Below are 13,337 nucleotides of genomic sequence, written 5' to 3'. Positions count from 1 at the left end.
CCCGGGATCGATCCGGGAACCGTTCCGATTCCCAAGCCAAGCGGCCATTCTTCCTCCTCCTGAGCCACCATAGTGGTGGTTGTTGTGGCAAGAGATGCTGAGCATGTAAGAGTTGGTCTTAAATAGACCATGTAGTTGTTCCATTATAGATCATGGGTGTATGAATGTGACTGGAAGGGGGCGGCGCAGCGTGAGACCGACTCCACTTCCATGCCTGCCTGAACTAATGCCATGCTCCATTGAGTCGACATGATCCGCATGTCTACATTCTACATATGCAAAATGTAAAATAATGCCAGCATGTTTCTCTGGCAATTGATTCCACATGGTCTACATTGTTCAGAAACATTGAAATTCAATTTATCCATCGTCTGCAGAAACATGAAATGACAACATTCTTTACGGCAGTGATCGGGTTGCTGCAGTCATTGATATTGTGTTTGTATATCAGTGTGCCAGGGACTACTATGTTCAGCTCACTCCATATTTTTGTCACAAGTCATTCCTAAAAATAAAATAACAGTATGCTATGGAAAATAGTACCAGCTCAGTGCCTTGTGGTTAGAGTGTCCGCCCTGAGACTGGGAGGTTGGAGTTCAATCCCCGGCCGGGTCATACCAAAGACTCTAAAAATGGGACCCAGTGCCTTCCTGCTTGGCACTCAGCATCAAGGGTTGGATTGGGGGTAAGTCCCTGCGACATACTAGTGTCATGTCCAGGGGGTGTACATCAAGCTGCCTCACGCTACAGAAACAGGAGATCGGCTCCTGCCCTATGGGCCTCATGGCTCGCCAAGGCTACTTACTTTTACTTTATGGAAAATAGTCCACGTTAATTAACACATTTCTTGCCAGGACCTGCAACAGGTCCGGTACCCACGGATACCAGATGGATCCGGCCGTGTTTGACGGGTAAAAATATACTTTTATAAGTTCATGGGGACGGGCGATACATAATTAATAAGTGGGTAACACTTCATTGTGAAAATCAGAGATCTTTCCACGCAAACAACGTCACTTGTGTAACTTTACACAGAACGCTGGTGCTGCTGCTGCAGCACACATACAAGACGACACACACACACACACACACACCCTCCACATGCGGTATTGGATGAAATAAAGTCAAAGAAAGAAGTATTACAATGGGTGATGCAGATATTAGAGGGGGAAAAGGGAGCAGACCAAGTACTGAGCCATGGGGCCCCCGGTCAGCTAAGTCTAGTGTATGGTAGGCTACAAAACAAGGGTAGTGTCATCTTCAGATTCTTTCAAATGTACATTTTGTATACAAATCACACACATGTCTGATCGAGGACAGCAGCCTACCCACAAACCAAGAATGTCAAGGTATACAAACAACTAAATATGCAGAAACACGTTTAAAGAAATGCCTTTTCTAAAGCTGTATTTTTTTCCTCCCGTCAAGACCCAAAAGCAGAACACACTGAAAAGGTCACGATCACGAACAGAAAAGCGCTTAGACAGGCCTACAGAATAACAAGCATTGAGGAAAAAGCAGCAGAGAACCATTGATCTCAAACATCAAGGAGTAGATTTGAGCTGTACTGTCATTTTATTCTGCATTCAGCCCTCAATCCTGGACTAATGAAGCCTTTTGACCTATTTAATAGCCTATGAAATTGGGCCAGCTCATGATTTTTTAACTAACTGCTCAGCCCATATTTATTCCTCAGACATCTATCAAGGTCTGCAAGGCCTGCAAAACATGAACTGGAAAATTGGTTCCCAAACTTTCTTTAATAACGTACAACCGAACGAGCACAAAACATCCTTCCTGATATTGATGAATCTTTGGTCTTTCTGTCTTAGCTTTTCTTTCTTTTTTAATATCCCAGGATTTTGTAACCCATTTTCCATCCGGTAATTACCTAAGCTGAAATCCTGGGCGCTACTCTCCTCTGCCAACCTGGGGAGAGCCCCGAACTGAGCTCATGCTTCCTAAAAGTAACAGTTTTGGACAGGTGAGGTTTCCACCCGACAAAGACAATATATTTTTTGTTTGTCTTTAATACTTAAAGATGGAGTGCCACAATTTTTGTATTTTTCCAGTTTTTCATGTGTCTATGAGGTGACAGTACTTCATTAGACACCCTGGAGTTGTTTTTATGCGCAATGGTGTAATAACTTTGTATTTAGGGTTTCTTCCTGGAGGCTGAACCCTTGACAGTCAAACGGGCCAATGAAGTAAACAGCAATATAGTGACATCACACTATCAGCCCCTCCCCTAACCCCTCCTTCTTTATCATACAACTACAGCTGTGGGTGCGGCTTCAGTTCAGGTGGATCACCACCCATCACCACCCACCAGGCAAACCAGGCATACTTAATGAACTGGTGGGCGTGTCCACTTAAAAGCATGATTTTAACAAATACTGCACACTTTTTGGAAAGAGTTCTTCCACCTTATATTTTAATAATACCTGATTATCATGTTTTAGGGTGGAAAAAAATCGTGGCACTCCATCTTTAAAAACTCCTCCCAGGCCAGGCCTGGAAAAAACTTTGCAGTGAGCGAGCAGGCAACTTGCCTGCAGTATATTGGCATTTGCTTGTATAAAAAATTAATGGGGTAAGCTAGTTTCCAGATTATACATTTTACCTTATGGACACGGGATAAATTGTTGATGAGATGAGTACCCCTAGAAGTACCCAAAGTGTACACCTCAGGGTAACTAGTACAGTACCTCCAATTGAGAAACACTGAACTATTGTAGTTCCACTGTCCTTTCTCTCCATTAGCTGCAAAGGTCAAAGCAGAATATTTAAGTTTGGAACATTTCCTCCTATATTGGCTCACGCCTCCTTCCTAATTTCAACCCCCCCCCCCACGCCCCCCTGCCCCAACCCCCCCTCCTCCTCTTTTTTTCTTCTTTTACTGTCTGTTCCAAGTACCTAATCTTTTATGGAGGTACACCTCTGGACAGGAACTACCGGTGTGTCCGTTAAATGTCAATATTTGACATTTTTACGGCTGTAACATTTATTTTTACGACTGGGACTCGGGTAATTGAGGCCCAGTGGGTTGAGACCTTGGGGGGAACTCGGGGGACCTTGGAGACTTATGAGGACAGACGTAGTCCGCGCCATGCACCACCTCGGTCACCATGGCTGACCCAGCTTTCTACACAGCTGCCCCTCTGCTGTGGAACTCACTCCCTGACCGACCAGCTAGGAGCTAGATTGTTTAATACAAATGTTAAATACTTACGTTTGATTCTGTATACTGTATTATTATTATTATTATTACCTATCTGGCCGTAGGCCATGCTGATGAGCCGCTCGTTGACCAGCTTGTCCGTTTTGGGGTTCCTGGGCTGGCGTTTCATGATGTCACTCTCCGCCGTCTCGTAGGCCAATGAGATAGCTGGAACCTGGAGGAGGGGGGGGGGGGGGGGGGGGGGGTGTTATAGCTCTATTTTATTAGCAGGATTGTTAACAGTAGTAGGTAGTAGTAGGGTCAAAGGTCATGCTAAAAGGATAACACAGGGGACTTGTTGTCCATTGTGGTCCATCACGCTGTCCGGCGGAAACCTGTCAAAAACTGTTACTTTTCAGGATTCAAGTGTAAATAATCACACCTGTTATCATACATCATCTCATTCAAAATATGCCAAAATAGCCAATTTGCTCGTCTACATATGACGTAAACCTTCCTTTCATTGTCAATGTCATTTAATGTTTGTGTTTCCACAAAAAGCTTTTGGAGATTTGTTCAGACACATTTGACGTAAATTATTTTGAGATCAGCCATTCTTTTAGTTTAGTTTTGAGGGGGAGGGGACGAGATATGTGAAAATAACCATTCTTAATCTGTCAAACAATTTAAAATATATATTTCTATGTATTTCCCAAATTGCAGAAAAACAGCAGATCTACAAGCTCTCAATGTATCGCATAGCACAGAAGTTCTAAAAGAGGGCTTATGTGGTTCTTCTAAGGACAATCTGTGTACAGGAACTAACACAGCTGGTGTTATTGCAGAAGAATGGCGAGCATTTACATATCATCATTTCTCTCCCCGTAATGAGATTAACCTACTGTTACGAAATGATTGGATTGGTTAGAATTAAAACATATGGCACATCTGATTTATGTTTCTAAACATTAAACATTATCAATCTTTAAAAAAAAGCTAACATATGGTATGCAAGTATATTGGAAGGCTACAAAATCTCTTTAGACTGCGTCCGCCTAACACTCACACTGTTCGTTTCCAAGAATAGACGGACATAGGACGCACTGTTCTGGAAATGAACACTGAGCTCACAACACATTTCAGCTCTCAATTACTGTGCAGATGAAGGGAGGAGAGACAGACACAGAGAGAGAGAGAGAGAGAGAGAGAGAGAGCATGGAAATCTCTAGAGGATGGGTGAGAGACAGAGCATGAGAGAGAGAGACACCATACGAGAGACAGACGGGGAAAGATTCCCAGACATGATTCATAATATTTCAGTCTATATATCGGCAGGGCTTTGGCAGGCGAGCAGCAGAGCAATATATGTGACTTATGGGAGGAAATCTGTGGGATTTAGGTAGGATTTAGGGGTGGGGACCTCACCCAACGTGACAGCCACTATGTGACAAAGTTCAGTTTGTTTTGGTCTGGAGTCCAGACCGAAACCAACTGAATAGCAAAGAGCAAAATGTCCTGCACTGTAAAATGATGAGTGTTGACATTGAACAGCGTGACGACGCCTAGTGTACCTATTCTGGAGTGAACATTCAGACAAAATAGAAGATCTACAAGCTGTTATATACAGGACTATTGCAGACCTGAGATTATAGATTTCTTTGGTGTAGAAGGAGGGATTTGGTGTAGGTCTAGTTTAGACTCTGGTCAATGGGGGTATTATATATATATATATATATATACTGTATATATATATATAATATATATATATATTATAGGTCTCAAGTGGTGTTAAGTCAGAGTGTACAAATGGACCTGAAAGGTGTCCGTCAGGGCTGGACTGGGTCAAAACATTCGGCCCTGACATTTGGCCCAGACCGACTCACCAAAACCGGCACACAGATACTGTAGCAGATATTCTATCGCTCCGCTCCGTCGAGGCACATGCAAACAAACAAGCCCTAATACCACCACTTTTACTCCATGTTCTGATAATTAGTCTGTTACAATTAAATGAACACTCAGCATTTTAAAGTCATGTATTGTGTGCAATCATGTTAGTGAGACATAATTTGCTCCGCATGGTGCTAACTAATAATATTACAGGCTAAAACAACATCATAAAGAGAATGTAGAGTATGATGTATGACGGGGGAGAATAATCTAGCAGTCAGCATATATAGTGAATACCCAGCTTTGTGTGGAGAGCACGAGAGCTGTGCCTGTGTGTGTATGAGAGAGAGAGAGAGAGAGAGAGAGAGAGAGAGAGAGAGAGAGAGAGAGAGAGAGAGAGAGAGAGAGAGAGCACACATGAGAGAGGGAGAGAGAAAAGTGTGTGAGAGCAAGGAATTCCACGGCATCCCAATTCTCAAATCTAATGTCTCCCCTTTTAAAACGATGCTACATCTATAACATGGATAGCACATGTTTTGCAGCTAGCCTTTTCCACTGAGTATAGCACCTGCTATAAATACTCATAACTCACTCAAAGCCTAGCTGTCACCGATAGATCTCTGCATGGCCCTGCAGCCTGTAGCCTAGAGCCAAACTAAGCTGTTAACAAGCTGTTAACAACTGCAGGAGCAGCGATGGCGGCAGAGAAAGCTTACTGCATGTAATGGTTCCTCAGACCTCACAAGGACAAGTCTATTAAGTCCTTACGTTTCTTAGATATTTGTTTATTTTATGGAATATTTGCACTGAGAATCCTACTACAATATCGCCTACTGTAAAATTCAAGGGTCATCGCCGTGCTGGCTTGTGGTGGACATTTTTTTCATTTGTGCCACGGACATACAAAATGAGTGGACGGACAATTATCAGAAACACAAAGAGATATCCCTGAATGACCATAACAGCTCTGTACATCTGAAAGTGTACAAATGGAACCAAATGGACCCATTTGTACATCTCTGAGTTACGGGGATCCTTGCAAATAAAACATTTGAGAACCATTAGTACTAGTGGTATATATGACAGTACAGTACAGTCAGTGTCATACAAATTCAGAAGAAAACCTGGGGATTTGACATTTAGTAATTCGGTGTTATTATCAAAAAAAGAAATTTTGAATGGTGTGTAAGGAATCAAATCTTTGCCACATTTGTCTGTGCACAGACAAGTTGATGACCCCTGGTAAAATGACAATGGATTGTCATTCTGTCATCCGGTGACATTGGATCCAGTGTCATTGGATGACCCCCCCCCCCCCCACAGACACACCCCTCGTGGTTTGACCTATCAATCATCTGAACTTGATCATGGGCATTGACCAGTGACTGGCATGTGGTACGGAGTTGAGGGAGTAGATTTTTCACTTTTCCCTGAATCTGTTTATTGTAATGTCTTTTGCCATGGGCTATGGAAGCTGTAGTGGTCACGCTGGCGGTGCCACAGCTTGGACAGATGGGTTCATTGGGTGGTATAAAGGGTGGTGTGCATGATTTGGGCGCTTGCGGTGTGTGGAAACGATGGGAGTGTTTCATGGGAGCTGTGCCAAAGTTCATTGATCGGCAGGTGTTTTCCAAATGTATAATTGTATACATGTATAATTCTATCCTCTTTAGTAGGGCGCTAAACTCGGGCTATGGGCTGTGCACGCACACACAAACGAACGCATAAACGCACAAACGTCTACAGTAGTGTTTCTCAACCTGTGGGCCAGGATCCACGGGAGGGCCACCAACTAACTGGCAAAACACTATGGGCTCCATTTTCGTCTGATCTTTCTAAATACACTGTTTTGGGATTTAGCAGTGGGGAAGGGGTGTTCCCACACTAACGTTGGTATTTTGGTTACCTTTATAGGTGTGGTTTGGGTGTTACAATAATTAAACTAATCACCAGTCCACGTGCCATTGCCTTTAAGAGATCCCTTATCCGTTGCCCGTTAGTGCTATATTGCTTCATAGCCTACGGTCTATAGCCCATGGAAGAGTGTTGTTGTTGAGTGTTGAAGTCTCACTTGTGCTGGACCCCCCCCACCCCCCTTGTACCGTTCTTATTTTCTTTCTCCACCAGCACAGAGCCAAGAAGCTCATTTTTTTAAATTCAAAGTACGATGTAAACTACGAAATTCGTGCAGCGCGTGACGCTCTTCCAAACTAATTTGGCACGGCTTACAGGTCTAAGTTACGGGTGGTTTTAAACTCCACTGTCACTTTCCCAAATGTGTGTGACCAAAATAGCAATTTAGGGGAAAGCGTGCCAACACGCCCATGACCACACCTCTAGGCGCAATTACAGTGTCGGCAAAATCAATAGCGGGTGACGCTTGACCAAAATACCATTAAGGGACAGAGCAAGTTCCCACGTATATTCGTAATTTTCGGGCAGTGGCTGAATTGGGTAATGGCGGCGACGAAATTGGAGTGGTCAGATGGGGGGGCTGCAAACACTTTTCAAGTGGGCCCTGATACAGAAAATGTTGATAAGGACTTTGATTTAAACGCACGGCAAGCTCTGGACCCAGCAAGGTTAGACTTGACCCACCGATATAATCCTGTTGTTGTTCAGGTGCGTGTGTGTGTGTGTGTGTGTGTGTGTGTGTGTGTGTGTGTGTGTGTGTGTGTGCAGTCAATAAAGCACAGACGCTTTAATTCCAAAGCCGTCTCATCAATTGTGTCGGCAAGAAGCCACAATAGCACTCAGCAGGCTACAGTGACAAAACGACCAATCTGTGGATGGATGGAGACTTACTTATTCTCATTCATTTTTCTCCATAGTGGGTTGGTCAATCGATCTGAACTTGGACAGCAACACTGATCAACATTTCAAACCTTTTAACTGTTTGTTCACATGTTTTCTTACGGACTATGGGCTCTGTAGTTAGTCATTAGCCTGGCTTTGGCCATACTGATGGTCGTGGATCCACTTACGCTTCCCCCCACCAGGCAGGAGCGTGAGTGAATCCACTTCCCCCCACCAGGCAGGAGCGTGAGTGAATCCACGCTGTGTCTGGCCAAACCAGGCTAGTTAGTCATGGTGAATCCACGCTGTGTTTGGCCAGACCAGGCTAGTTAGTTAGTCATGGTGAATCCACGCTGTGTCTGGCCAGACCAGGCTAGTTAGTTAGTCATGGTGAATCCACGCTGTGTCTGGCCAGACCAGGCTAGTTAGTCATGGTGAATCCACGCTGTGTCTGGCCAGACCAGGCTAGTTAGTCATGGTGAATCCACGCTGTGTCTGGCCAAACCAGGCTAGTTAGTCATGGTTGCGGTCCCAAGCAGTGTTGGAAAAAGCACTCACATTTTGTACTTAAGTAAAAGTATCAATACTGCAGTGTAGAAATAGTCTGTTACAAGTGAAAATCGGAATGAATAAATTCTCATTTCAAGTTTTCGAATGTCTAAAAATAATAATTAACAAGCTTGCCAATGCGTCACAAGCTTGTAAATCGGCGATTTTCAAATGGCTAAAATGTATATTTCTGAAGTGGTTAATGCATGTTTTGTAATAACAATCAAAATCTACAAAGTAACTAGCAGGCTTAACTAACATTTGCAAATAATTGTGGAGTAAAAGTACAATTTGGATCCGAGATGGAGTGGAGTAGAAGTAAAAGTATTGGAAATTGGAAATACTAAAGTAAAGTACAAATACCTCAAAATTGTACTTACTGTAAGTACAGTACTTAAGTAAATGTACTTAGTTACTTTACACCACTGGCCCCAAGTCTGGGTGTGGACTAGTGGTTATTAACTTGTGGCAAAGTGTTGAAGAGCATGTTGAAAACGTCCCCTACTCACAACAGACTCATAATGTAACAGCATAATAATATAACAGCTGCAACCATCTAATTTCATTCAAAGCCAGAGTATGAATTATGGAGATTTCTATTATGTCCCTCCTTCTTACACAGCGTTTGGGTGCACTTTCAAGAAAACGTTTTGTACGCAATAAAAGGTGATGCTTTTGAACATCAAACCAGTTATCTTAAAAGCAAAAAATCTCGACCCAAAAATGAGCATATTACACTCCTTATGATCTTCCATTGCTTATATAAACATTTATATAAATCTCTCCCCGCTAGCTAGAAACATACAGAATCTCGTCTTTGATGTCGCCAGACTAAATGTGGAACGCTTCCATATAGACAGCAGAGAGGATTTTTTTACATAAGCTGTAGGGGTTTCCCCAGCAATAAACTATATATGGTCAATTCATTAAACACGTATTTTTTACTAGCTCATGCTTATGCAGTCCATGTTTAATACAGAACATTCATTTCCTTCTACTTTGTGTCTAACACTGATGTGATTTTAGGTTTGTCTTATGGGAGACTGCGTTCATTTAGAATGCAGAGTAAGTCAGATGAAGCTTAACGCTGTTAGAAACGGAATGAAGAGATAATGTGTCTCATATACAGTCTTTTGTCTTCGCTTTCATTTTAACGGTGACAGAGTGTGCCTGTCCACGAAAAGCAGCTTGTCTCTGCAAGTTGCTTTTGACACCATCAGGAATACATTTGGAGTGTAGTGGGATTGGAAATGACACCGACAAGGAAGAGAGAGAGGAGACAGTAACACAGAACTCTCTCTCTCTCTCTGCATCAAACCCATGTTGGCAGTGAGCCAAGAAAAAATATATTCCACTGTGATTCTTTTCAAAGTAGACTCTTTGGATAAAGGGCTGTTTCCAGGACACTGTTCCATCTAGGTATTATTTTTTAATGTTACTTAACCCATTCAATCCGGGAAAGCATCTGTGTAATTTTAGATTGTTGTAATAATCGTGCAATTGTGCATTTCCCGTCTCTGTGTTGTTTGGTTGGTTGGTCACTCTCGTGACATCACGTGACATCATCTGGGATGGATATCATCAATATTAAGTCCATATATGGAGATCCCTGATGTCATCAATATTGGCCAGCAACTCTACATCTGACCTCAAACCGCAAACCCTTAAAATAGATCTTCATATATGCAGCTGACCTGATCTGACATTCCATATGTTGATCCTTCCCCATCAATCCTTCCTCTTTGATGGCTCCCTTTTGACTGATACCTGTCCATTTAAACTCTATTAAACTCTATTAGTGAAGCCGTGCCCAGTAGCCGGCGAAAACTAGAGTTCTCAACAGGCCTGAACATTAAGGCCCGGCCCAACCTGGGCCCTCATCAAACCCTGTACACTCAAGACACTGCCACCCTTAGATCTCCATATATGGAGCTGACCTGTTCTGACATTCCATATGTTGATCTGACCTCATCAAACCCTGTACACTCAAGACACATCACATTGGTTTTCAAAGCTGTTGGTAGATCTGGCTTTTTTTTTTTAATATATATATATTTTTTGCAAATCTTTTTAACTCAAATCTTTTTTGTATCTGCCTCTTATCAGATCTTATTGGGTTAAAGGCGCACCTGCCTTATGCTAATGGTGCCACCATTAAGCGGTAGTGCTGTGGCGAGGTCACGCCCATCACTGTTGGCATGGATCACATGCCTCTTCTCTGACTAGATCATCTCCTCCTCTACACTCTCTTCTCTGACTAGATCCTCTCCTCCTCTACACTCTCTCTCTCGTCTCCCGTCTTTCATATTTTTCAAAAGAATTCACGACAGCACCACAAAGTGGAGTGGACTGTTGACGCTTCCCTTCAAAACGTTTTCGCTGCGGTGTTGGGAGGGGGGGAGATATAACCGCGAGGCATGCCTCACACAGCTGCAGAGCCATAAGAAAAATCAAGCTGGCATTATGGAGCAGGATAAAAAACATATATTGCTGCTCAGCTCATGTACTGCTGGGTGGTATGAAATACGACTACAGCAGCGGTGTCAATGTTTACGTTTGTAAAATAAAGGTTATGGCTGCACAAATGTCAACAAGTGACATTTATCAAACGCCCTCGTATGTCTCTACACACCGTGGTGATACCCCCAGACAAACCTGTGGGCCAGTGGAAAATAGCCAACCTATACAGTAAGCTCACAACGCATCGTGTTGTGAGCATGTAGGCCTGATTTTTTAGGCCTATTTTTTTAACGTTTTCACCTATTAATGACATGTCTATAGGGACGGCAGCTTTAAAGTGGTGGGTTTATAGAAAGTTATAGTATTAAGAGGAGCTTGTGTGACTAAATAATAACTATATTGGTACAAAGGTAATTTTTCCTCCATTTCCTGAAAAGCTACGGTTTTTGACATACAAGGTTTCCACTCTCTCTCTCACACACACACACACACACACACACACACACACACACACACACACACACACACACAGCCTCAAATGCACACACACAGAGATGCGTGCGTGGCGCACAACATGGATCAGATAGGAAGGGAACACAGGAGATTGGAGACCAAAGGGAACAGATAGCGGTCGATGGCACATCCAGTGTTATAAGTGGAGGGCTTGTTATGAGTGCGTGTCGGCAGCGTGCATGCAGGCCTCAGTTCTCACCATGTCGGTGCCCAGGTCGATACAGAGGATGGTAACGGTTCCCAGAGGGAGGGGAACGCTGGCGAGGATGAAGAGGAGGAATGGAGAGATCTCAGGGATGTTGCTAGTCAGGGTGTAGGCGATGGACTTCTTCAGGTTATCAAAGATCAGACGGCCTGTGGGAGCAGAGATGGAGAGAGAGAGAGAGAGAGAGAGAGAGAGAGAGAGGGAGGGGGGGGGAACCGTGGAAAGGTATTAACAAGTGTTGTGACTATACATGTTGGATCCATTGGAACGCAGCAGGTTATTTTTTCAATTTCCTGAGCAGGGTTGGCTGGTTGACATTTAGGTTAATTTGTTTGTGTGTGTGTGTGTGTGTGTGTGTGTGTGTGTGTGTGTGTGTGTGTGTGTGTGTGTGTGTGTGTGTGTGTGTGTGTGTGTGTGTGTGTGTGTGCGTGTGCGTGTGCATGTGCGTGTGGGTGTGTGTGTGTGTGTGTGTGTGAAAAGACTAGAAGACATACTGTACATACACACAGTATATAATGATATATCCAGTTGAAAAACCCACTGATTAAATCCCTTATATTTCATAAACTGCCATACCGCCTTAACTCCCTTTCATATCTTCTTTCATTCCTTCTTTCCTCCTTTAAGTCCTCCCTCCTCGCCTTAAGCCTCTCCATCACTCCTCATTCCTCTACAGCACCCTCTGACCCTTTCTTCAACAGCGCTGGATATAGTAAGTACATTTACTGTAAGTACTGTACTCATGGAATAAAGCAAAGATAAAACCTCAAGGCTAAAAATGTTTTAGGCAGACCAGCTCTAGACATCATGACATTTCTGAGACCACTCAGATTTCCTGGAAGATGCTCCAAAACATTGCACTGCAAGCGTTGTGAGCTTGTAGATCGGCTATTTTCGGTGCGCAACATGCTCTCCCAGAAGACACGCTGGCTTCTATGGAATCCAAATGACTGAAATCAGTCGTGGAAACGGAGAACTTTAATCTATGTGTACTTACAATAAGTAAAATTTTGAGGTATTTGTACTTTGTCCAAGTATTGTATACTCCACTTCTTTTGAAAACTTTAGTTATACATTCCATTTGAAAATAGCCGATCTTACAAGCTCTTTCAAATTATCTTTTATCATTGTTTTGTATACAACTTGAGTTGAGACATTCTGCAGTACATTTTGAGTACTTTTACTTTTGGTAAAAGTACATTTTGATGCCAATACTGTTTTGAAATCCAGACTTTTACTTGTAATACTTTTACTTAAGTATGTTTTCCACCACTGCTCTTCAACCCCCCCCCCCTCCTCTCTCCCCTCATCCTTCCGCAACACACCACCCTCTGACCCCCCCCCCCCTCCTCCTCTCTTCAAACCCCCCCCCCCCCCCCCCCCCCTCCTCCTCTCTCTCTTCTCATCCTTCCGCAACACACCAACCTCTGGCCCCCCCCCCCCCCCTCCTCCTCTCTTCAACCCCCCCTCCTCCTCTCTCTCTTCTCATCCTTCCGCAACACACCACCCTCTGACCCCCCCCCCCCCCTCCTCCTCTCTTCAACCCCCCCCCCATTCCTCACCCTCCTCCACTCCGGTGACGATAGAGGCGAAGTTGTCATCCAGGAGGATCATGTCAGCCGCTTGCTTGGACACGTCGGAGCCAGCGATCCCCATGGCGACCCCGATGTCAGCCTTCTTCAGGGCAGGAGAGTCGTTGACCCCGTCGCCCGTCACCGCCACGATGGCGCCCTGCGTGAGGGGAGGGGCAGACGGACCCCGGGA

The 13,337-nt window shown here is 43.8% G+C and overlaps 1 protein-coding gene across 1 annotated transcript in view; it reads right to left on the bottom strand.

Moving 5' to 3' along the window:
- atp1a2a (ATPase Na+/K+ transporting subunit alpha 2a) overlaps positions 1 to 13,337 on the bottom strand; it is a 68,742-nt gene that overhangs the window by 8,294 nt on the left and 47,111 nt on the right. The window contains exons 17-19 of the mRNA XM_083781403.1: positions 13,136 to 13,304; positions 11,568 to 11,722; positions 3,272 to 3,395 (exon numbers count right to left, since the gene is read on the bottom strand). Of these exons, the coding sequence (XP_083637529.1) occupies positions 3,272 to 3,395; positions 11,568 to 11,722; positions 13,136 to 13,304 (448 nt within the window). The remainder of the gene's footprint in view (positions 1 to 3,271; positions 3,396 to 11,567; positions 11,723 to 13,135; positions 13,305 to 13,337) is intronic.

Source organism: Protomyctophum parallelum, assembly GCF_964188405.1.
Source record: "Protomyctophum parallelum genome assembly, chromosome: 14".
NCBI classification, from domain to species: Eukaryota; Metazoa; Chordata; class Actinopteri; order Myctophiformes; family Myctophidae; genus Protomyctophum; species Protomyctophum parallelum.
Note: the sequence above shows the minus strand (reverse complement) of the source record. Positions and strands in the feature narration are given on the sequence as shown.